At 46.1% G+C, this 25949-nt stretch overlaps 1 protein-coding gene across 9 annotated transcripts in view; it reads right to left on the bottom strand.

Annotated features, from left to right (window-relative positions):
- Positions 1 to 529: 529 nt before the first annotated feature.
- LOC310756814 (zinc finger protein RFP-like) overlaps positions 530 to 25949 on the bottom strand; it is an 81434-nt gene continuing 56014 nt past the window's right edge. For 2 of the 9 annotated variants that reach the window (XM_083601627.1, XM_083601628.1), the window contains exon 8: positions 18629 to 19889. In XM_083601627.1, coding sequence (XP_083457753.1) covers positions 19377 to 19889 — 513 coding nt within the window. In that variant the 3' untranslated portion in view covers positions 18629 to 19376. Of the gene's footprint in view, positions 1808 to 4191; positions 4225 to 5507; positions 5624 to 7114; positions 7138 to 8274; positions 8506 to 9614; positions 9711 to 14657; positions 15389 to 18628; positions 19890 to 25101; positions 25265 to 25686; positions 25809 to 25949 lie in introns of those variants that run through there. The other 7 variants (XM_083601624.1, XM_083601625.1, XM_083601632.1 and 4 more) reach the window with 6 other exon arrangements.

Here is a 25949-nt window from a genome sequence, read left to right as displayed (position 1 = left end):
AGGTGTTAAGAGTCCATTGTTGTTTACTGCAAAGCAATAGGTTACAGTCAAATCTTTTCCCAAAACTGCAACCCCGCCCAAGGGTCAGGGCGATGGTATTTATAACATTTCAAACAAAGGATTTCAATTTTCACCAGTCATGTGCATCATTACCTCATTTCATGTTTAATACACATGCGCAATAAGCATTGCTAACTAAACTTTGATTCTCACTGTGCTCTGTTACATTGTGTTAGTATGCATGTTGGGGACCTGTGTTACATGCACCCATTTGCACCGTGTATCAACTTGCGTTCTAACTTATGAGCTGTATCTTCGTGATTCACGTATTAGCTGCCCTTCTGTCCCAGTGGGGGGCGGCATCTTGCAAAATCCTCAGTTTCTTAAAGCAACAGGTTACCATAACTTCTCTATTAGAAGCACATTGAAGGATTTATAGGGGTTCACATTATCACATTCATTATGGCCCTTTGGGCCACTACCACACCCTGAGCAGCTTGGACATTAAGCGATTAATGGCACGCATATATGCAGTAAACGGAATTGCTTTTATTTATTTACAAGGTTTCTTACACACCTTTCGACATCAGGTCCTAGAGTGAGTGACAACAACTAAACAATTATAAAAAGACATAGAACAACTACTTGAAGCACATAAAACAACCCACCTCTTTAGATAATTAAGGGGGCATTTAAATGCCCCCATATCAAGTGTCATGTATTTGCAGACAATTCCTTTTTGATCGTGCTTCTATTTTGTGTGTTTCTTTTCCAAATAAAATATAGCTATGGGGTTGTGATCCGAAGCACGCTGCCAATCTGGATCAGGGCCTCGTGCCAGTTCCACGTTGAAAAGCCTGCCATCTTCAGCCACTACTTCCCCCTGAAGCTGTGTCTGAATGGCAGTTTTCATGTGTTTTGTTTCCCACAACAGAGGGCTATTTGGAGGGCAAAGCCTGCAGGGCCCATTCAGACTTGACAGCAATGACACTGCATGATAGAGTCAGACTGTTACTAATTCCCTCTAAAGAAGTTGGCAAGTTGGGGCGGGGACTTAATATCCTGAGCCCTTTCCACACCACACATACCCGCCCCCCAAAAAAGTTCTTTCCCTAGACATTTGAGGGAGGAAAGTATGGGTGGGGAGAGGATTCAGTTCCTTCTTCCTGACCCCCCACACTGTTTTTTAAACTTCCCCACCCATCCCTGGTTTTAAAGGACTTGGCACCTCCCGCTGACCTGTCAAGTTTGCACCAAATGGCAACCTCCTCTCATTTCCTCACACAGAGAAAGGAGCAGATTTCTTGCCGAAAGAACGAAGCTTTGAAGGTAAACAAAACCTTATTTGAGTTAGCATTATGGAAGGTTACTAATCCTGCTTCATAGTTCACAAGCACACGGATCCTCTTTGGCTGACTCCCATATGTGCTGAACGCAAGGGGTTGTGTTCTGGCCGAGGGTGATGGTTCCAGAGATATTCCAGGAGAAGTGGAAGCATAATATGCATCATTAGAAATCCTCCCAATAGCCCAGATCCCAATCCCATCATTCAAATTGACAATATTGTGCTCCCTTAAAGATTCCTTGACAACCCCCACAGCCCAGAAGTTCTCACCCCCCACGTCTACTACCCAGGAATGAGTCCCTAAGGTGATTCTCTCAACTCCTATAACATAGGAACAACTACTAATGTTCTTATTTGAGGATACGGGGACACCCCATGGTGGGTTCATATACGCGGGTGTTGCCTGGGCTGTTGCTTGGCCATACACTGTTAGGACTAGTTTAGGAAATGCCATGTCTTCACCTACAAGAGAAAGGAAATAATTAGGGAGGCAGCGCCCCAAACCTGCATCCAAGTTTTGTGCAGCTCTGAGGAGAAGGCTTGAAAAGCCAGTGTACTAATGGGGTGGGGGGTGGGAAATCACTCCCCCATGCAGGTTAGTTCAGAAACTCAGGGAGCGCCCCTCGAGGGCAAGGATGCTAGCTCAGAGGGAGGCTTGCTTGCAAAAGGTCCCTGGTTCAATCCCTGTAGGGTGAGTTCCCTGGATAAAACCCTGGAGAGCTGTTGCCAGTCATTGTTGGCAACATGAAGCTAGATGGGCCGATGGCTTGGCTCTGTAGAAAAGCTGCTTCCTGTGCTCCTGTGCTGAGCCCTTCTCCCAATCTCACATGTAAAACCCAAAACAAAGAACTTTACCCAACCTGGAAATGTACCGTCGGGAAATGCATTTTCTTTTCTGGGGATCCAGACAACTGAAGTAACGCTGCCCAATCTGGAACCATATATTTGCTTAAGGAACAAAACTGATATGAGGAAGACGTTAAGACTCACACTTGGCTCCAAGGTAATGCTTTAGATTTGGAGTGCTTGGAAGTGTGTTCATGCCAAAATCTAAAATTTAGCCATAATATATGACCATTTTAGCTCTTCCATGTTGCTGTAATGCGCTTGGGGCTCGTGCCTTGAGGAGCACATTTCCCATGACTCGATGCCCTGAGATAAGGGTCCCGGGTGCACTGGGTTGCCATAGCAACACCAGCAGGTCAAGTGTGCAACTTGCAGAGTCATTCACCCTCCCACTGGTCCAGGAAATATGCCCACATGTAGAGACAGGAATAGTAGCCTCTGGGGCATTGCTTTCATCCTGCCTGTCTTGTTTGTGCCCTGTCCCGTTTGCTGTCAGGGTCTGACTCTGTGAGACTCAGGGAAAGTGGCTGGTGGTTTTGCACAGAAACATTAGCTAGCATGGTGATCAGTGTCAATGGATCTGCTTGTATGTATCTTTACTTCAAAGACCAGAAGGACTGGTCTTATGTCTGGAAACAATAAACACTTGCTTACTTTAACTGTGTGTGAGGAGTTTTCCCTTTAACAAAGTCTGGAAGATGCTGTTTAGTTGGGGGAAGGAAATCTCTGCAGGCAGCTAGGGTCTCAGCTTGCCTACCAGATGGAGCTGGTAGACAGCTGCCCTGGACACAGAATTGACCTGCGCCTCCATGGACAGTTGTGAGTCCAAAATGACTCCCAGGCTGCGGACCTGGTCCTTCAGGGCACAGTTACCCCATTCAGGATCAGGGAGTCCTCCACACCAGGCCATACCCTGTCCCCCAAGAACAGTATTTCTGTCTTGTTAGGATTCAACCTCAATCCGTTAGCCGCCATCCATCCTCCAACCACCTCCAGACACTCACACAGGACCTTCACTGCCCTCACTGGTTCCGATTTAAAAGAGAGGTAGAGCTGGGTATCATCTACATATTGATGAACACCCAGCCCAAACCCCCTGGTGATAGCTCCCAGTTGCTTCATGTAGATGTTTAAAAGCATAAGGGAAAAAACAGAACCCTGAGGCACCCCACAAGTGAGAGCCCAGGGGTCTGAACACTCATCCCCCCCCCCACTTTCTGGACATGGCCCTGGAGGAGGGAGTGGAACCACTGTGTAACATTGCTCCCAGCTCCTCTAGACGTTCCAGAAGGATGTTATGGTCGATGGTATCAAAGGCCGCTGAGAGATCCAGCAGAACTAGGAAACAGCATAGTCAGAAGACAAAACCAGAGTTTTGAAGTAGAGTAGATTTTAGGAGTGTGACAGTCTGTAAAAGGCAGCAAGACGGAAAGGGAATCAGAGCAAGATGGTGGGTTCCTGTTTTGAATGCAAGGCTGTGGTTATGGGAGAAACAAGACTCTCTTGAGGTGTCCATGTTGTGAACCCCTCTATCATAGGCTCAGATTCTATATATGTGTGAATATACCATATACAGTCATACCTTGGGTTAAAGACGCTTCGGGTTAAATATTTTCAGGTTGCGTCCTGCGGTGACCCGGAAGTAACAGAATGGGTTACTTCCGGGTTTCGCCACTCATGCATGTGCAGACGCTCAGAATGACATCATGCGCATGTGCAGACACGGCGAATCGCGACCCGCGCACGTGCAGACACGGGTTGCGTTCTGCTCATGATGTGAATGGGGCTCGGGATTGGATCTCATTCGCATCCAGAGGTACCACTGTATCCTAAAGACAGCACAGTCTCTGCTGTCTCTCATTTCCCAAAAGGAAATATGAACCCAGGGGATGCAGCTTGGGACCCCAGCAATCTTGTGCTGCTGGGAGATTGAAGTGCAAAACCCTCCCATATCACATCTGCAAAAGTTGTTTAAAGATCTGGCAGACTTGGAAATGTACCTTTCTTTCCTTGAAGTCCAGGGAGCACGATGTCTAAGGAAAAAGGTGAAATGAGGAAAAAGTCAACACTCAGACTTGGCTCCAAGGGCAATACTTTAGATTTACAGTGGTGCCCCGCAAGACGAATGCCTCGCAAGACGGAAAACCCGCTAGACGAAAGGGTTTTCCGTTTTGGAGGTGCTTCGCAAAACGAATTTCCTATGGGCTTGCTTCGCAAGACGAAAATGTCTTGCGAGTTCCTGCGGGGTTTTTTCCCTCCCCCCCCTTTTCCCCAAGCCGCTAAGCCGCATATCAGCTGATCCGCTAAGCCGCTTATCAGCTGATCCGCTAAGCCGCTTATCAGCTGATCCGCTAAGCCCCTTAACAGCTGATCCGCTAAGCCCACTAAGCCGCTTATCAGCTGATCCGCTAAGCCCGCTAAGCCGCTAATAGCGCTAATCCGCTAAGCCGCTAATGGGCTTGCTTCGCAAGACGAAAAAACCGCAAGACGAAGAGACTCGCGGAACGGATTCTTTTCGTCTTGCGAGGCACCACTGTAGAATGTTTGCAAGTGTGTCCATGCCAAAATCTAAAATTTAGCCATAGTACTCCATCTTTCTCCCTCTTCCAGCATTAGCATTAAGAAGAGAAGAAGAAGAGTTTGGATTTGATATCCCGCTTTATCACTACCCGAAGGAGTCTCAAGGCGGCTAACATTCTCCTTTCCCTTCCTCCCCCACAACAAACACTCTGTGAGGTGAGTGGGGCTGAGAGACTTCAGAGAAATGTGACTGGCCCAAGGTCACCCAGCAGCTGCATGTGGAGGAGCGGAGACGCGAACCCAGTTCACCAAATTACGAGTCTATTGCTCTTAACCACTACACCACACCGGCTCTCCAGTGTTATGAAAGCACGTTCAGGGTGGGGGGCACTGAGAAGAGTTGCCTCCCCCAGCTCTGAGAGACTTAGAGGACAAAACCAGTATTTTGGAGTAGAGTTTAGGGATGTGACAGGCTGTAAAAGGCAGCAAGATCATAGGCTCAGATTGTATATATGTGTAAATAAACCATAATCCTAAAGACACCACAGTCTCTGCTATGCCTCATTTGCCAATAAGAAACTCGAACCCTGGGGAAGCAGCCTGGGACCCCAGAATATTCACTGTTTGGAAACTGGCATGGCATGCAACTCTATCTATCTATCTATCATCTATCTATCTATCTATCTGTCTGTCTATCGATCGATCGATCTATCTATCTATCTATCTATCATCTAGCTATCTAGCTATCTATCTAATCTATCCCACATCTATAACACCACACAATGATCTTTGTTACCTTTGAATTTCTTGGTCTCCTTCTCCAAAAAAGGATGTATTTTAGAGAATTTATCTATTTGATCTTTTAATTCAGGAGGAAAAGCATTCATGGTTTTATTCTTATTTTTATTACACCTAGGTAGAAGAAAGTGAGGTTTATTGTGATCCATCAGGTCATTCTCAAGTCATTCTTAATTCAGTCGTCAGAATGAAGGAGAAAAGTGGGAACAGCAGGAAGATACCGAGGGCTCGTCCATGATAGGTTTGTCTTTCATTTCCCCTGCTTTCCCCAGGAAAGTCCCCGCTGTTTACCACTGAATTGGAAAAAAGGTCAGTCGGGTTTTCTGTGGATTGAAAGCTGAATAGAAGCAAACATTTATCGGGTTTTCTGCTGATTTATGTTTCTTCCAATTCAGTGGTAAGCAGCAGGTTTTCCCAGGAAAAGCGGCAGGACAAAAGAAAAGCCTCTCCGACTTGTTCCTAGAAATAACGGGAAAAGCAGAAGTGTGGATGAGCCCTGTGATAGCAGCGAATGGTATTGTCTGCCCTGTGACCATTACAAAGACCTATGACAAACTGGGAAGTGAAGTATAAAGGGGGGGGGAGTATGAAGTGTAAATTTACATAAACCTTTTTTATATAAAATTTACTTATAAATGATCAATCCATAATCTATTTTACCTCTTATTTTATTTTTAAAAATAAACTTTACTGTTAAGATGCAGAAATATTTTCAAGCAATCTGTCTGAAATTTTCATGCACTCATTGCATACCGTACCATGTTTAAAATTACAGCTAGGTCAGAAGTGCCTGATTAACTTGTGACAAAGTTGTGATTTGTCGCTGCTTCTACCTGATCAGAAGAGGGTATAAATCGGCCCAACTTGGTCGAGGATCCAGCTGAATCTGGAGCACTACCTTACTGAATATTTTCTCCAACAAATTATGTTTGCACATAATGCACACAGTAAATAATAAGAGCCTCTCTTTACCCTGGCCTTTGTCATCTAGGAGATGAACTTTAGGACCCACCCTGTTTTCTTGGATTGTAATATGTTTTAACTATTTTTAATACAGTGGAACCTCGGTTCCCTAATGTCTTGGAAGCCAAACTTAGAAGCTTCTGCAGCCAATCGTAGGCTGTGACTTGGTTCCTGAACCGTTTCAGGAGTCGAACTGACTCCCAGAACGGTTTAAGTTCGGGAACCAAGGTTCCACTGTATTGTATTTTAATCCATAATCCAACAACAACTCTGAGAGGAAGTATACAATGGATGAAGAAATATCATCACTCCCTCCTAAAATATGTGTTTTATATTCATTCTCCTTCCAAAATCCTATCCATTTTTGTATGCTGTTCAATGCATCCCCCAATGTGCTTTTTGTACATTTCCCCGCACTAGATACATAGTTTGGGTTGCCTTTTTTTAAACCATTTAAAAAAAATGCATCACAAAATTAGTAAATGTGTGCAGTCAGATTGGTAACTGTTTTCTGATCTGCTTATTGGTCTGTAAACTGTGAATTGGATTGGTTCACATAAAAGTATAGACCAAATCAATTTATCCCTTACCTCAGAGGAAGGAAATCAATACCAGCCCACTATTCATAACAAAGCCACATACCTTTCCAGGATGCTTCTCATATTCTAGATGGAAGAGACAGAATGAGAGAAATTCAGTCCCTTGCACCAGTTGCCTCCAGCAGTTTATTACTTTCCCCTTTTCTTTATATATTAACCAAATACTGAAGTGCACATGCCTACTGTAAATACTTCTATAGGCTATAGACTGATGAACAGCCCTTCCCCAGAGGACAACCTGGAGGGTTTCGTTGCACCATTGCTGACCTGCAAGAATTCAGTCACTGGCTGCTTCTGTTTCTCCTCCAGCTGCTTAATTAAACTACAAAAGCCCAGACATTTACTTCTAAATTTGAAAATCCCCCTGAAGGGGCATGTAGGCCCCCCTCTCTGCCCCAGAACCCCACCCCCAGTTATGCTTCGTCATGGAATGGGATCTTCTGCCAACTCCAAGTGATCCCGGGCTATGCTCTGCTGCTGGTTCCCACCACTGGTACTGCCAGCCTGAGAGCAGATGTCTACCTGCTACCACTGACAATGTATCCTGTACTGTTCCTGTTTCCCACACTCCCGCCCTTTAAGGTTTTTGTTCCTTGACCTTGCTATGGACCTTGGTTGGTCGCCGTTGAGGGGCCTGGTAGGAATTTTTCCACTTGGCAAATTGGCACCAGCCACTTGGTTTTCGCCTACCTCGTAGCAAATCGTCACAACTTTATTGGTATTGGCGGTTAGGCATTGGTATTGGTATTGTTTTGTAGATGGAAGAGGGGAGGAAGCGCCATCACCTGCCCCACATATTGAAGGGTAGTCCGATAAAGGATTCCGGGGGGCGTGACCCTGTCCGAAGCCTTTGGAGGTGAGGGCCTAAGGCAGGACCCCTAGCGGTGACCCCGGGGGAGCTCCTAGTTGATGTGCATCCGCAGGACTCCCCTTACTGGTGGTTAACCCTTCCTGGACTTCAAGCGGATGGGCTGAAGCTGGATATAGTCGGTTAGGACCAATGCCTAAGCCAATACTGCTCATCACCTGTAACCAATAAAGTTGTGGCCTTAATTAGCCCATTAACGTTAATAATATTGTCATGTGTCTTTATTTCCACTGGGAGGGGTGGGAACTCGCCACGCAAACCAATAGAAAGAGCGGTTGTTTGTACAACCCTTCCCTGCAGGACAACCTGGTCTACTTAATTGTGCCAACTCTTACCTGCAAGAATTCAGTCATTGGCTGTTTCTGCTTCTCTTTCAGCTCCTTAATAAGGTCATCAGTAGAGGACATTTCCTCAGAGAGTTTTGCAATATGTTGGTCCTCACAGGATTTAATCTCATCATCCAGTTCCTTCAGTTGAGCCAGCAGGAGGCCCTCTTGTTCTTCCAGAAACTGGTGCAACTGCTTGAAATCAGCCATGATTTTCTGCCTCTCCATGTCTGTCTGCTTCTGCAAGGAGGGAGTCATGGCCAGAAAAAGACATTCAGATGTCCCTTTGATTCCATGTGCGCAAGCAGGGCAGTTGATATTTACTTCAACACTAACAATGGTACAGAACTTCAATCACAGCTGAGGGCAGCAGGCAGGCTACCTTAGCAAGACACGGCTACTTTGCTTGGCTCTCTCATTTTATTATTTTATTTTATTTTATTTTATTTTATTTATTTTTATACCGCTTTATATTTTTAATAAAAATCTCAAAGCGGTTTACAGCATATTTAAATCAATAAATCGATAAAACATTAGCCAGGCGATGTTCCTCCGAGGAGCCTCTTTTTTAGGGGCTCTTTTTATAGTATTTTCCTGTTGCTCATCTACCGATCTACTAAGCTGCTGCTGTTCTCTATTCCCTTTAAGCAATAATGTTCTAACAAAATATATATAACCTGTGTTATTTCACAATTCTTGAACTGAGAACGTATGATAGAGATACAATTAATAAAATAAGTAAATATTGTATGAACAAAATTGGAGAAGGTAGTCAATCAATATCACTGGGGGCAGGGCGACTTTCAATAGTCCCAATCCTGTAATCATGCGATAATAGAAACTCCAGGCGTAACAATTCTTAAACAGAGAATATGTAATAGAATTACAGAAAATAAAAGTCTATGGCTGCTGCACGAACAAAATTAGACAATATAGTCCATCGGTATTGAATTGTTTGCCATTCTTGCTGATTTGACAGCATCTAAGCAAGAAATTAAGGTGTTGAACTGCTGATGGAAGCATACCAAGAAGATATTGACCTGAAACTTATTGATGAACTTGCAGAATTTTAAATACCCATCATCATTCTTGGCTTCACTCAATTTTGTTTATAACACTCTTCCATTTTCTTCTAGCTGTGGGGGGGGATGAGGAGGGGCCTCATAAGTGGAGTAGGCTTCTTCATCTAAATCTGGCCCTGCCAATATCCATTTAATTGATATTGCCAGTGATCAAACCTGGAACAAGCCTGGGACACTGTGCAAGCAAAGCATAGGCTTCACCACAGAATTAAGGCCTCACTCTGTCAGGTATAACCATCCTGGAAAGGCAAGAAGGTTTGCACCTACCAGCAGATTCTGGCTTTCGGTCTCCCCCTTCAGTTTAGAAGACAGAATTTCTTCTCTCTGTTTGTTCTGGAACTCCAAATGGCTCAGAATTTTACCCTAGGGTGGGTGAAAAGGCATTTGGATTAATTTTGGCAATAGAGATATACTCATAAACTGTAGCAGCCGTGTGTGTTCAAGAAACCAATAACATGAAGGCTGAGAAGAGTCTACGTACAGCTTCTAGGAAACTTCCGTTCTCAGTGTAGAATTAAATCAGTGATCACATATGCATATTTATATAGCTAATAATTCAATTTCTGATTAAATCTGGGGGGAAACAAGAGGGCTCAAAATTATGGGGACACAGTGTAAGAGATAAAGTTTGCTCATATACAAAGTGTTGTAAATAAAAATTGCCCTTTTCCCTTATGGGGTATCCAAGAGCCTATAAAGGGTCCGTACATAGGTTCCCTATTGGTAGGAGAAGATACAGTGGTGCCCCGCAAGACGAATGCCTCGCAAGACGGAAAACCCGCTAGACAAAAGGGTTTTCCGTTTTGGAGGTGCTTCACAAAACGAATTTCCTATGGGCTTGCTTCGCAAGACGAAAATGTCTTGCGAGTTCCTGTGGGTTTTTTTTCCTCCCCCCCCCCTTTTTCCCAAGCCGCTAAGCCGCTTATCAGCTGATCAGCTAAGCCGCTAAGCCGCTTATCAGCTGATCCGCTAAGCCACTAATGGGCTTGCTTCGCAAGACAAAAAAACCGCAAGATGAAGAGACTCGCGGAACGGATTCTTTTCGTCTTGCGAGGCACCACTGTAACAGAGGCCAACCAGAGAATATTGGGAAGCAAAGCAGCTAGTAAGCTTGATCTTTATTGATCTGTTGCAACAGGGTGCTCCCCTCACCTGCAGAAGAAGAGGAGGAACCCAGAAAAATGGCACACAACGCCTTATAAAGACTTTTGAAATTGCCACCCTGTAGATCAAGACCACCCCCAGAAACATCATACATACATCACAGAAGGGGTGTAACCTAAGACCATGCCTCAGATACATCACACCTACATCACAAAAGGCGGTCTAAAACAGAAATTTGAATATTGTTTTTCTCCTGTTGTTATTTATCTCCTGTCTGGCAGGTTACTTGATTGGATTGCCTGGGGAGCCTGGCCAGTCTTTTGTAGTGATAAATACTTAGTTCCTGGGCCAGGTCACAGGCTCACCACCCTATTCATATCTTAAATGTGCCCTTAAGACAGGATTTGTGAGGAAAGAGACAATGGGGAGGTTTCCCACTTTGACCTTGCAGAGAAAACATTTGTCAGTTTAGGAATCAAAATGGTTCCAGGTTGGCCTTCCTGTGCTGATCTATGTATGTGCTTGGTTGGTACACTTATGAACATTACCATATATCTAAGACCATAAAATTCCTATCACACAAGTTTGCACAAAACAGAGTATCTGTACCCAATTTGGATTCAGATCCTGAGCCAAGTCAGTCACCCTCTCACATTTTCTGCACCAAACCATGCTCTTTTCCAAAGTTAAATTGAGGTATGAACCAGAGGTTGTGGCTGGTGCACAGCCCTTTTCAGAGCTCGCTCTTTTTTCTTTTAAGAAAAAAAGCTTGCAGTATTCACCACGAAGTTACCACACAAAGTGCCACAATTTTCACATTTGGAGTGGAAAGGTGCCAGTTCCACCGAGTACCCCCCGAAGAAACCGCACTGGCCCTAATAACATCCTTTACCCCTCATAACTTCACGGGATTTGCTCCTCCTTTCTCCCCTTGCAGTATTTTGCAGGTAGAACTTCCTGGGCCTCTGCTAATAGGAAGCTTTGATATGGTTCTGCAGCAGAATTGTGAGCCACATGGCTACATTGCTAATACCTGATACCTATGCTCTGGGGTTTGGGGACATATCTAGAAAGAGGGGAAGCGGTCTTACACTGAGCTATATGTACCTCTGATCCAACTAGCTCAGTACTGGCTGTACTGACTGGATTTCAGGTCCAGTATATTCCCAGCCCAACGTAGAAATGCTAAGGATTTCTGCATGCAAGATCGGGCTACTGCGACACTTACTTACCGTATTTTTCACCCTATAGGACGCACTTTTCCCCCTCCAAAAATGAAGGGGAAACGTGTGTGCGTCCTATGAGGCGAATGCAAGCTTTCACTGAAGCCTGGAGAGCGAGAGGGGTCAGTGTGCACCGACCCCTCTCGCTCTCCAAGCTTCGGGAAGCTCTCCGCAAGCCTTGGGAGCCCGGCGCAACTTCCCGCCAGGCTCCCAAGGCTTGCGGACAGCAGCCTGTTCTGGGGGGGGGAATAAATTTTTTTTCTTTATTTCCCTCCCCCCCCAAAAAAAACTAGGTGCGCCCTGTGGGCCAGTGCGCCCTATAGGGCGAAAAATACAGTAATTCATATACTGCCCTATACCTGAAGAACTCAGGGCGGTACACAGAACAAAATCAGAATATAAAACCACAAAATATATAATCAAAATAAAAACAACCCCATACCACCACCCCCAAGAAAGAACCACATTTTAAAAGGGCATAGGATGAAAATCAGATCAACCAAAGGTCTAGTTAAAAATGAATATTTTTGCCTGGCACCTAAAGGTGTTCAGTATAATGAAGGCGCCAGGCGAACTTCCCTGGGGAGAGCATTACACAGATAGGGAGCCACTGCAGAGAAGGCCCTGTTCTTGTGTTGCCACCCTCCTGACCTCTCAAGGAGGGGGCACACTAAGGAGGGCCTCAGAAGGTGATCTCAGGGTCCAGGTAGGTTCGTATGGGAATAGGCGGTCCTTGAGGTATTGCGGTCCTGAGCCATTTTAGGCTTTATAGGTCAAAACCAGCACTTTGAATTGGGCCCAGAAACTAATTGGTAGCCAGTGCAGTCGGACCAGGATCAGTGTAATACGCTTAAACCGTCTTGCTCTGGCAAGTAACCTGGCAGCTGAATTCTGCACTAGCTGAAGTTTCCGAACCGTCTTCAGAGGCAGCCCTGTATAACGCATTGCAGTACAGTGGTACATCGGTTTAAGTAGTTCCGGAGGTCCGTACTTAACCTGAAACTGTTCTTAACCTGAAGCACCACTTTAGCTAATGGGGCCTCCTGCTGCTGCCGCACCACCGGAGCACAATTTCTGTTCTCATCCTGAAGCAAAGTTCTTAACCTGAAGCATTATTTCTGGGTTAGCGGAGTCTGTAACCTGAAGCGTATGTAACCTGAGGTACCACTGTAATCTAACCTTGAGGTTAGCAGAGCATAGACAATAGTAGTTAGGGTATCCCTGTGCAGATAGGGACGTACCTGGGCCACCAGTTGAAGCTGATGGAAGGCACTCTGGGCCACTGAGGCCACCTGAGCCTCGAGTGACAGCAAAGGATCCAGGAGGACCCCCAAGCTACGAACCTGCTCCTTCAGAGGAAGTGTAACCCCATCAAGAGCAGGCGATCTCCCACCCATCTGGTCTGGGAACCACCCACTAACAGTGCCTCAGTCTTGTCTGGATGGAGCTTCAGTTTGTTGTCCCTTGCTTATGTGCTATGGAGCTTGCTCATGTGTTTAGTGCTGAATACAGTCAGAAGACTGAACTTTGGATATTGGACTTTGATACTTTTTCTATGGCTGCAGTCCTGAGGAACATGGAAGCTAGAATACGTTTCATTTATGGCTGACCTTCGGAATAAATCTTTCTAGAACTTTACACTGACAGAACCAGCAGCCTTTATTTGAAGAATGGATTTTAACAGAAAAATAGGAAGCTGACTTACACCAGCTCAGATCATTGGCAATTACACAAAACAAAAGAAAATCCCCGAAACGAGAAGTAATCAACTATAGAATAACAAAAATCAAAAAATTAACTAGAATTAAACAAAGACTTTACGAGATGCCAGCTACAAAACTCGTTTCACTGAACTAATCAGTTTCCTCAGAAAGAAATAAAGAAATTATAAGATTTTAAGTGATATCAAACAAGCGCAAGAGCAGGGCTGAAAATGCTTCCTCGAGTTTACAAAAAAGGTATGAAAACCTCAATGACAAGTTTTAAACATAGCCCTATTTAAGAGAACCAAGCAGTAGTAATAAGAAATTGAGGTTTGAAGTTTCAAACAAACTCAAAAACAGGACTGAGGCGCTCCTGGCTGCTGATGTTAAAGAAAGGTATGAAAATTTCAATGACAAGTTTTAAACATAGCCCTTTTAAGAGGACCAAGCAGTAGTAATAAAAAATTGAGGTTTTAAGTTTCAAAGCAGAGCTGAAGGGCTCCAGACTGCTGATGTTAAAGAAAGGTATGAAAACCTCGTGGATAAGTTTTAAACATAGCCCTATTTAGGAGGACCAAGCAATAGTAATACAAAATTAAGGTTTGAAGTTTCAAACAAACTCAAAAACAGGGCAGAAACTCAAAAAAGTTTTAAACCGTGCTCTGGTCCATGGGGTCATGAAGAGTCGGACACGACTAAACGACTAAACAACAACATTAAGAAATTGAGGTTTCAAGTTTCAAACAGACTCAGAAACAGGGCTGAAGTGCTCCTGACTGCTGATGTTAAAGACTGATCATTGGCAAAGCAAATGTTCTACCACTGAGCTACAGCCCCTTCACCCAGGGGTTTGGGGCAATGTCCCCAGCCCTACAAAAAATTGCTAAGGAATGAACCTGGGACCTTCTTCAATCAAAGCAGAAGCTCTACTGTTGAGCTACGGGCCCTCAGACCAGTCTTCCAGCCTTCTCCTGCCCTGGTAGTTCTCTGGACTCCTGGGGCAGGAAAAGGTGGGAGATGGTTGGAATCAGCACATTTCAAGTTCCCGTATAACTTCTTGGGAATGTTCCTACTACTGAATGCTCAGGACAAGATAGGACCTGCAGGCTTCGCTGTCTGGCCTCCAGCCTCTCCCCAGGCTGCAAATTTCGCCAGCTCTGGTTCACACCCTCCTTGAGTCTTTTTTTGCCTGTCTAGAATGTGTCCTTGAATATTTTCCCCATCCCTAGGATAACTGAGCATCCCTTGGAAGTCTGGTCCCCAATCCTACATCTCCCTACCTGATACTCCTCAAAGGCCTCCTCCTTTGGGATCACTTTGTGGTCCCTGTGCTCCTTGGATTTGTCACACACCACACAGATGGGTGCTAGATCGTTTTCGCAGAAGAGCTTCAGGGGCTCCTGGTGTCTCTCACAAACCTTTCCCAGCGCTTCCGCCCCTCTGGCCATCTGAAGGCTGAATTTCTTGACTATTTCCACAATGCTCGCCAGTTGCCGGTTGGGCCTGACATTCCTTTGCTGACAAGGTTCCCTGCATTGAGGGCAAGAAGCATCTTGGTCCGATCTTCCCCAAGCCTTGGTGATGCAGGTTTGGCAGAAAATGTGACCGCAGTCTATGATCACTGGATCTGTGAAATACTCCAGGCAGATGGAGCATGTTGTTTCCTCGCAGAGGTTCTGGACTGGACCCTCGTCTGCCATTTCGTCTGCCTGAAACAGGAATAAAAGGCTTAGTTTCGTTTCTCCAGTTTCAAGTCCAAGGTTGGGCCTTTCCCTCCCTCTGGGTGACTCATAGTCTTTGCAAAGCAGCAGCATAAGCCGGAAGAAACCTTACAGTGTGCAGCTTCACATCCATACCATGCATTCAAAGAGCATGGTTTCTGCCAAAGAATCCTGGCAATGGCCATTTACCCCAAAAAGCTACACTGCCCAGCGCCCTTAACTAACTACAGTCCCCAGGAAAATTTGAGCGAGAGCCATGTGGCCATCACAAGGCTGATGAAAAGTCTAATACTAACTGACTGGAGCAGGAGGAAGGAAGGAAGTAAAGCCTGAGAAAAACAATCTACAGATAACTTACTTGAGAAGGAATCAATGAGGGAGGAATTGGTTGCCTGTCTCCCACCCCCAGGTCCTGTTACAGAATCTTCCTGCAAACACTGTTGCTCCAGTCCCAAATGTTAACAGGATTTGGGGACAACTAACTTTTGACTTTTGAATTCGCCATAACCGTAGCTTATATGGTTAGGCTTTTAGAACAAAATAAAATTAAAGTAAATAAGCCCAAAGAAAAAAATTAAAAAGCACACGAGTGTTTGCTTAAGTTTATGATTTCATGTGTTTTTATTGTGTGTGTCTACCCTTAACTTCCCATCCTGATCCAGCGCTGTAACCACTATACCACACTGTCTGTATCTGAAGGAGCATCCAATCCAAGTTGGGTTTAAGGATAAAGAGCCCTGAGAAGGGAGACCGGTTGGCACTGCTGCGCTGCACAGATCTCAGAGACTCCATGCTCAGTGGGTGAGTTACTCTTTGGATCTGCGAGCAGGCATGTAAACAAGAGTTTTTGGCCCAGAAACTTTCCCACAATAAGCCAATCCATCTCTTTAAGAATGCCCCTAAATTATTACCAGTCAGTCGCCTGTTGAGGGTATCTTTGATGGATCTCTGGCCTGATTCAAGAGGACTGCTGATCTCCAGCTCAGCTGAAGCAGGTATGAGCTGCTGAAGGACGTGGCATAGGAACATGACTCTTCTTGTTTTGCATGTTACTGTGGTGATCTGTATTTAGCTTTCGCACAGGTGTTAACAATAGAAAGTAAATGGAATGGAACTTAAATTTCAATGCGTGGGAACTTCCCCCAAAACAAACAAGACCAGAATGTGACAGAAGTCTGACCTGTTTGAGCCTACATACATTTCCTTCACTGCTGTTTACAAAGTACACAAAGACTCCCATTCGCTTGCCCTGTTGTCAGACCAGGAGGATGTGAATAAGCAGCTACATTTTGTATCACAATAATAACCAGTTGTTTGTCAGATCAAATTTGAACCGGTTCCTTGAAATTGGGTGAGACAAGAGACAAATTTCAGTAGTAAGAGCTCAAGTTGATGAAGCCCTTCTGGGGTCACCACCACCAATGGGTGGTCACTTCTGCTGCTGCTCTGCCTGTGAGTCTTGGGGAGGACCACTCCCCCTTGAAGCCCATTTCCCACCTTGGGCTTGGGGGCGGGTCCCATACTCACCGCCACAACTTATAAGGCTCTAAAAATAACACCAATGGTATCAAAGTAGGCAAGCATGGGGCTTGGAATTACTACCATGGAAGGGCAAGGGAGGTATGGTTTTTGGGGCAGGTCTTACAGGCGAAGGGGTATGAGAGATGGATATACTTGTACCCCTTCCAACCTGCGCCCCATCCCGAGGGACAAAGGTAGGGTGAGCAGGGACTACCCACCTCCGTCACTGGTGTTGTGCAAAGCCAGGTCTATAGGCAACAAAACCGCCACCCTGCGAGATTTCTTTACCTTGCAGGGGGCTGACCTGGCTTGTGTGACAGAGACCTGGGTGCATGAAGGGGAAACATGAAAGGGATCCCTGGCCCCAGGGAAATTAGACTGGCCTCGACCACATCAACATGGGTCATGTTGGGAAACGTTAAATCTTAAATGTTAAGCCAGTCATTTCAAACATAGAGGAATTTAGCCTGGAGAAGAGGAGGTTAAGGGGTGATATGATAGCCATGTTCAAATATATAAAAGGATGTCATATAGAGGAGGGAGAAAGGTTGTTTTCTGCTGCTCCAGAGAAACGGACACGGAGCAATGGATCCAAACTACAAGAAAGAAGATTCCACCTAAACATTAGGAAGAACTTCCTGACAGTAAGAGCTGTTCGACAGTGGGATTTGCTGCCAAGGAGTGTGGTGGAGTCTCCTTCTTTGGAGGTCTTTAAGCAGAGGCTTGACAACCATATGTCAGGAGTGCTCTGATGGTGTTTCCTGCTTGGCAGGGGGTTGGACTTGATGGCCCTTGTGGTCTCTTCCAACTCTATGATTCTATGATTCTATTCTATGATTCTATGAATTGTTTTGATTTTTATTTCACTTAAAATCACATACATTCAGAAGACTCCTGCTGGTTCAGACCACGGAGCCCTTCTTTATTTAATATATTAAAGACTCAAATAAAGCAATAGCAGTTTAAGAGTTACAATATAAGAGCAGACATGAGCACCTTGTCCTCCACGGGTTCAAACAAGAGATACTTAACAGTAGTTCTGCAAATTCCCTGAGCAGCTTGGACATTAAGTGATTAATGGCACGCAGAAATGCAGTAAGTGGAATTACTTTTATTTATTTGCAAGCTTTCTTGCACACCTTTCGACATCAGGTCCTAGGGTAAAGTAAAGGTAAAGGGACCCCTGACCATTAGGTCTAGTTGTGACCGACTCTGGGGTTGTGGTGCTCATCTCGCTTTATTGGCCGAGGGAGCCGGCGTACAGCTTCCGGGTCATGTGGCCAGCATGACTAAGCCGCTTCTGGCGAACCAGAGCAGCGCACGGAAACGTCGGAGTGGTACCTATTTATCTACTTGCACTTTGACGTGCTTTCGAACTGCTAGGTTGGCAGGAGCAGGAACCGAGCAACGGGAGCTCATGCCATCGCGGGGATTCGAACCGTCGACCTTCTGATCGGCAAGTCCTAGGCTCTGTGGTTTAACCCACAGCGCCACCCACGTCCCTAGGTTGGGTAGGTGACAACAATTAAAAAATTCTAAAAAGAAATAGAAGAACTACTTGAAGCACATAAAACCATCCAAATCTGGAAATAACAGGGGATCATTTAAATGCCCCCATATCAAGTCTCTATTTGTGTATCATGTATTTGCAGACAATTCCTTTTTAATTGTGCCTCTATTTTGTGTGTTTCTTTTCCAAATAAAATACAGCTATGGGGTGGCGATCCAAAGCACGCTGCCATTCTGGATCAGGGCCTCGTGCCAGTTCCTCGTTGAAAAGCCTCCCATCTTCAGCCACTACTTCCCCCTGAAGCTGCCCTTCTGTCCCAGTGGGGGGCGGCATCTTGCAAAACCCTCAGTTTCTTAAAGCAACAGGTTACCATAACTTCTCTATTAGAAGCACATTGAACGATTTATAGGGGTTCACATTATCACATTCAATATAGCCCTTTGGGCCACTACCACACCCTGAGCAGCTTGGACATTAAGCGATTAATGGCACGCATATATGCAGTAAACGGAATTGCTTTTATTTATTTACAAGGTTTCTTACACACCTTTCGACATCAGGTCCTAGAGTGAGTGACAAAAATTAAACAATTATAAAAAGACATAGAACAACTACTTGAAGCACATAAAACAACCCACTTCTTTAGGTAATTAAGGGGGCATTTAAATGCCCCCATATCAAGTCTCTACTTGTGTATCATGTATTTGCAGACTATTCCTTTTTAATTGTGCCTCTATTTTGTGTGTTTCTTTTCCAAATAAAATACAGCTATGGGGTGGCGATCCGAAGCACGCTGCCAATCTGGATCAGGGCCTCGTGCCAGTTCCACGTTGAAAAGCCTGCCATCTTCAGCCACTACTTCCCCCTGAAGCTGTGTCTGAATGTCAGTTTTCATGTGTTTTGTTTCCCACAACAGAGGGCTATTTGGAGGGCAAAGCCTGCAGGGCCCATTCAGACTTGACAGCAATGATACTGCATGATAGAGTCAGACTGTTACTAATTCCCTCTAAAGAAGTTGGCAGGGACGATGACGACTTAATATGCTGAGCCCTTTCCACACCACACATACCTCCCCCCCCCTCAAAAAAAAGTTCTTTCCCCAGACGTTTGAGGGAGGAAAGTATGGGGGGGATCCAGTTCCTCCTGACCCCCATGCTGTTTTTTAAACTTCCCCACCCATCCCTGGTTTTAAAGGACTTGGCACCTCCCGCTCGCCTGTCAAGTTTGCACCAAATGGCAACCTCATCTCATTTCCCCACACAGACAAAGGAGCAGATTTCCTCCTCAGAGAACGTAGCATTGAAGGTGAAGAGAGTATTATCTGAGCCAGCATCATAGAAGGTTAGTAATTCTGCTTCATAGTTCACAAGCACACGGATCCTCTTTGGCTGAATCCCTTTTGGGTTGAACTTAAGGGGTCCCGTGTGGATCGAGGGTGATGGTCCCAGAGATATTCCAGGATAAGTGGAAGCATAATATGCATCATTAGGAATCTTCCCAATATCCCAGATGCCAATTTCATGATTCAAATTGATAATATTGTACTCCCAAAAAGACTCCTTGACAACTCCCACAGCCCAGAAGTTCTCGTTCCCCACATCCAATACCCAGGAATGAGTCCCTGAGATGATTCTCTCAACTCCCATAACATAGGAACAACAATTAATGTTCTTATTTGAGAATACGGGGACAACGCATGATTGGTTCAAATACGTGCTTGTTGAGAATCTGGAGGCAAACGATGGTGGCTTCATATATATTTCTCAGGTTGGTGCTTGGCCATATGTTGCTTGGGCTGTTGTTTGGCCATACACTACTAATACTCGTTTAGGAATTACCATACCTGGACGTACAAGAGAAAGGAAATGATTAGGGATGTGACAGGCTGTAAAAGGCAGCAAGACAGAAAGAGAATCAGAGCAAGATGGTTAATTCCTGTTTTGAATCCAAGACTGTGGCTATGGGAGAAACAAGACTCTCTTGGGGTGTCTGTGTTGTGAACCCCTCCATTGTGGGCACAGATTCTATATATGTGTAAATAAAGTATATGTTGTGTATTGAGTCAAAGGATTTTATATCTGTATTATTGTTGTCTGTATTTGCATTAGGGTAAAGTAACTGCCTTTTGGTTCCAGAGGGTACAGCTACTATTGGTTCATTTAAGCTGCTGTATTTGGATCCTCTGTCTTATTGGTTTCCTCCAAAAGGCAGGACTGTGATTGCCTGATATTGTTCCCTCCAAAATGTATCCTTTCTAGCTAGTTCCCTGTCCCTATAAATGTAGCTCTCCCCTCCTCAGTTCTCAGTCTTGTTTGCTGTAATAAAGAAGCGTTACTACAGAACTGTCTCCAGCATATTATGTCAAGAGAGCTGAAATCACAAACCCCACGTCACAACAACTGGTGACGAGGATGGGATCCGGAATGCTGAGGAGCGGTTAAACGCAGCCCTGCCTCAGAGTCCGGATTGTAGCTAAGAACAAGACTCACTGGCCGGCTGAGAAGATGACCCTGCCCACAGGACAATGGAGAGTCCAAGGGTATTGGAGCCCTTCCAGCCATCAGAGCCCCACACGTGGGAAGACTACGTCGAACGCTTCGAGATCACAAGGGATCACCGATGCCAGCAAAGGGATCACCGATGCCAGCAAAAGAAGGGCCACATTCCTGAGCTACTGTGGGCCTGAGACCTTCAAGCTGGCCAAGGCATTGCTTGCTCCAGCGAAGCTAAGTGAGACACCTCTCAAGATATTCTTGCCTGCCTGACAAGCCATTTGGCGCCTACTGAGACCAAGATGGCCCGGCGGTTGGAGTTCCATAAGAGGCAGCAGCGTGCTGGGGAGTCTGTATCTGCATTCCTAGCTGAACTGCGGAAGCTCGCTCAGCACTGCGACTTCCAATGTCTGGAAGAGACTCTCCTGGATCGGTTTATCGGTGGTCTGAGCAGCAAGAAAGCCAGAAGACGCATCGTGGCTAAATAAGAGGTTACCCTTGCTTCAGCCTTGAAGGAGGCCGCTGCCACGGAGAATTATGAAAGAGAGGAGCTTGATGCCAGTCGCAAGGCCCCTAAGATAGAAGTTGCGCATGCCATGGACGAGCTAGAGGCTACTCCGAGCCAAAGCCCAGTCCATGGGGTTGAGTCAGTGCGTCAGGCCTGCACAGTGCACAAAGATCACCGAGGCAGGTGCCCTGGTTGTGGTGGAAACCATGAGCGGAAGAGTTGTCGTTTCCGGGATGCTATGTGCCGGACGTGCGGGAAGACAGGTCACATCGCCAGGGTCTGTAGATCGGTGGCGCTGGGAGCGACAGGAGCAACTAGACTGGAGCATCGCAGACCGTCCACGGCAAACCATGTTCTAAAGGACTGCCACTACGTAACAGAGATCAACGGGAGGGTCGTGCAGTTTCCAGCGCAAGGCAAGGCACACGTCAAGGTGAAGATTGAGGGTCAGCTGTGCGACATGGAGGTGGACTCCGGATCTGGATTCACTATCGTGTCGGACCAGACCGCGAGGACATTCTTCCCCAGGGGTAAGTTGCCCCCTCTGGAGCCCTTCCCGGCAACCTTGCAGTCATACTCAGCGGGCCGCATCCATGTCATGGGAATGTGTGCCGTGAGAGTACAGTTCCGGGACAAACAGGCGGTACTCAAACTGGTGATTGCGAAGGGCAGTCGCCCCAGTCTCCTGGGCACTGACTGGTTCCCCGCCCTGGGACTGAGTATATCAGGGCTTAATTCAATCCAAACCTGCCCTGAGATGAGCGAGGCATTATGCAAAGAATTTGCCGGTCTCTTTAATGGAAAACTGGGTTGTTATAAAGGGCCCCCAGTTGACTTCGAATTGGACCCTGGGGTGGCCCCAATCCGACTCAAACCAAGGCGAGTGCCATTTGCACTGCAACCCAAGATCGAAGCAGAGCTGGATAAATTGGTCAAGCAGGGAGTTCTCTCACCCGTGGACTCTGCTAAGTGGGAGACTCCAATTGTCACGCCCCTTAAAGCAAATGGGGAAGTCAGGATCTGTGCAGATTACAAATGTACTATCAATAAGGCACTCAGGGGAAACTCATACCCCATTCCAGTCGTATCACATCTGTTGGCTAAACTGGCTGGGGGCAAGGTGTTCGCCAAAATTGACCTGGCACAAGCTTACCAACAGCTGCCAGTAACCCCACAATCAGCGGAAGCACAGACTATTGTCACACATAAAGGGGCGTTCAGAGTTAACAGATTACAATTTGGAGTTTGTGTGGCCCCAGGGATTTTTCAAGGGCTCATGGAACGCCTGTTAAGAGGTCTGCCGGGGGTCTTGCCATTTTTTGATGACGTTTTGATTGCTGGAAAAGACCCACAGGAACTGGTTGCGCGTGTCCGTGCAGTGTTGCTCAAGTTCAAGGAGGTGGGGTTGCAACTGAAAAAGGAAAAATGCAGTTTTGGGGTGCCAACCGTGGATTTCTTGGGGTTTAAAATTGATGCATCAGGCATCCACCCCACAGATGCTAAGATTAAGGCCATCATCGAGGCACCACGACCACAGAACAAGACGCAGTTGCAGTCATTCCTGGGACTTATTAACTTTTATCATTCGTTCTTACCCCACAAAGCTTCGGTAGCTGAACCATTACATCGACTGTTGCAGAAAAAGAATGTGTGGCGATGGGGGCAGGGGCAGCAGAAGGCTTTTGACTCCTTGCGAGGAATGCTGAGTAGCAGGAGCGTCCTTGCTCATTACGATGAGTCGAAGCCGCTGGTCCTGGCATGTGATGCCTCTCAATATGGCCTGGGGGCGGTGCTGAGTCATAGGGAACCGGGTGGGTCGGAAAAGCCCATCTCTTTCTATTCCCGTACGTTGTCGCCCACGGAGCGCAACTATGCTCAAATTGACAAAGAGGCGCTTGCAATTGTGGCAGGAATCAAAAAGTTCCATGATTATGTGTATGGTCGCCATTTCTCCATTAAAACGGACCACAAACCACTGTTAGGGTTGTTCAACCCGAACAAACAAACGCCACAAATTCTCTCCCCCAGAATGTTGCGTTGGTCTATATTCCTGAACGGGTTTCAGTACACCTTGACCCATGTGCCGGGGAAACGGTTGTGCCACGCTGATGCGCTGAGTCGATTGCCTCTTCCTGGCGGGAGCAATGTGGATCCTGCTCCAGCGGAGCACATAATGATGCTGGAAACACTTCCGGGGGCTCCTGTAACGGCTACTGATATAGCTGAGAAAACGAGGAAAGATGCTGTTCTCTCCCGTGTGCTCACTTGGGTGGGGAGGGGGTGGCCAGGTGGTCCGCATGAAGACAAATTCAGGCCTTATGCGACAAGGCAGCACGAGTTGTCCATGCATAAGGGTTGTCTCCTGTGGGGAGATAGGGTGATCATCCCAGCACCACTGAGAAACAGGGTTCTTGAGACGCTTCACATGGGACACCCGGGAATGGTCAGGATGAAGTCGCTAGCCCGATGTTATGTGTGGTGGCCTGGAATGGACCAGAACATAGAACAATGGGTACGAACATGCAAGGCATGCCAAGAGGTGCGGCCAGAAGTGGCCAGAGCACCAGTTCACTGGTGGGAGCAGTCCAGATCTCCCTGGAGCCGGCTGCACTTAGATTTTGCTGGGCCATTCCAGGGGAAGGTCATTTTGGTTATTGTCGATGCATATTCCAAATGGTTAGAAGTGGCGATGGTCCCTAGCATGGCATCAGCTGCCATAATCAAGGTGTTGAGGCAGCTGTTTGCAACCCACGGGTTACCTGAGACCATTGTATCAGATAATGGGGCAGCTTTTGTATCCCAAGAATTCAGGGCATTCTTGGCTGATAACTTCATAAGAGGGGTCACATCCGCGCCCTTTCACCCATCCTCCAATGGGCAGGCTGAGCGCATGGTAAGAACAGCCAAAGAATCCATTGCGCGCTTAATGGAGGGTAACTGGTCAGCTCGCATCACGCGAATGTTATTTTTGCAGCATGCGACGCCGTGTACTGCGATGGGCAAGTCGCCAGCTGAGCTGCTCTTGGGTAGAAGACTGGTAACGGTGCTGGATTATGTCCACCCCGATAAAATGCCAAACCGTAATTCAAGAGAAACCCCCCAGGCTGAGGCTGACACAACAAGGTATCTCGCCCCTGAAGATCTGGTCTGGGTGAGGAACTATTCACGAGGTCCGCGGTGGGTGGCTGGTGTGGTCATCCGGACTAGTGGACCAGTGTCCTACTATGTGACCTTGGAAAATGGGCAAGTTTGGAAGAGACATATAGATCAGCTGAGGCGCCGGGCGCTCAGCAGGGAGGGGTCAGATAATTCATCCCTGGCTAACGACGCAGAGCTGCAAGACCAGAGTGAAAATGGCCCAGAGGTGCAGTCACCAGGGGCTTCAGCAAATGAACCAGGGTCTGCTAGTCCTCAGGAGGACGAGGTACAGGTAGGGGACCCTGCGATGTCTGGGACTCCATCTGTTCCTGACGAAACCCCTATAGCACCCCCCCTACCACAGGTAACATCCAATCCAGAACCGGCAACACCTGTTGTCAGGAGATCAAGTAGAAGTTGTAGGACCCCACAGTACCTGAGAGATTACGTCTACGGTGCTCACTAGGGGGGGAGGGGTGTTGTGTATTGAGTCAAAGGATTTTATATCTGTATTATTATTGTCTGTATTTGCATTAGGGTAAAGTAACTGCCTTTTGGTTCCAGAGGGTACAGCTACTATTGGTTCATTTAAGCTGCTGTATTTGGATCCTCTGTCTTATTGGTTTCCTCCAAAAGGCAGGACTGTGATTGCCTGATATTGTTCCCTCCAAAATGTATCCTTTCTAGCTAGTTCCCTGTCCCTATAAATGTAGCTCTCCCCTCCTCAGTTCTCAGTCTTGTTTGCTGTAATAAAGAAGCGTTACTACAGAACTGTCTCCAGCATATTATGTCAAGAGAGCTGAAATCACAAACCCCACGTCACAACAGTATATATCCCAAAGACACCACAGTCTCTGCTGTCTCTCATTTCCGAAAAGGAAAAAAAATGAAACATGGGAATACTAAACCTTCCGCCTTGCACCCCTGAAAGGTACTTGGTGACCGAGGTAGGTTACAGTCATGACTTCCTCCTCCTGAGGCCCAGAGAGCACAACATCTAAGGGAAATAAGTGATATAAGGAAGAAGTCAATACTCAGACTTGGTGCCAAGGGCAATACTTTAGATTTAGAATGTTTGCAAGAGTGTTCATGGCTAAATCTAAAATTTAGTCATAGCACTCCATCTTTCTCCCTCTTCCAGCATTAGCATTAAGTTTTATGAAAGCATGTTTTTTTGGGGGGGCACACTCAAATAAGAGTTGCAATCAATGCCAAAGACTAAAAGTTCACCCAGAATTTTAAACTGACCCTCACATAGAACCCTCAAATGTCAAGGTATCAGGTATCTAATGGGAAGCAGCCCAGGACCCCTGGAATATTCACCGTTTGGAAATTGGCATGGCATGCAACTATGTCTATCTATCGAACTATTGATCTATCTATCCCCAATCTAAAACATCATACAATGATCTTTATTACCTTTGAATTTCTTGGTCTCCTTCTCCAAAAAAGGATGCATTTTAGAGAATTTATCTATTTGCTCTTTTAATCCACGAGGAAAAGCTATTGCATTCATGGTTTTATTTTCATTTTCATTACACCTAGGAAGAAGAAAGTGAGGTTTATTGTGCTCCATCTGGTCATTCTGAAGTCTTTCTTAATTCAGTCGTCAGAATGAAGGAGAAAAGTGGGAGCAGCAGGAAGATACCGAGGGCTCGTCCATGATAGGTTTGTCTTTCATT

The sequence above is a fragment of the Podarcis filfolensis genome (genome assembly GCF_964270895.1).
Source record: "Podarcis filfolensis genome assembly, chromosome: 2".
NCBI lineage: Eukaryota > Metazoa > Chordata > Lepidosauria > Squamata > Lacertidae > Podarcis > Podarcis filfolensis.
The sequence above is the reverse complement of the archived record's forward strand: the minus strand, read 5'-3'. Positions and strand labels throughout refer to the sequence as shown.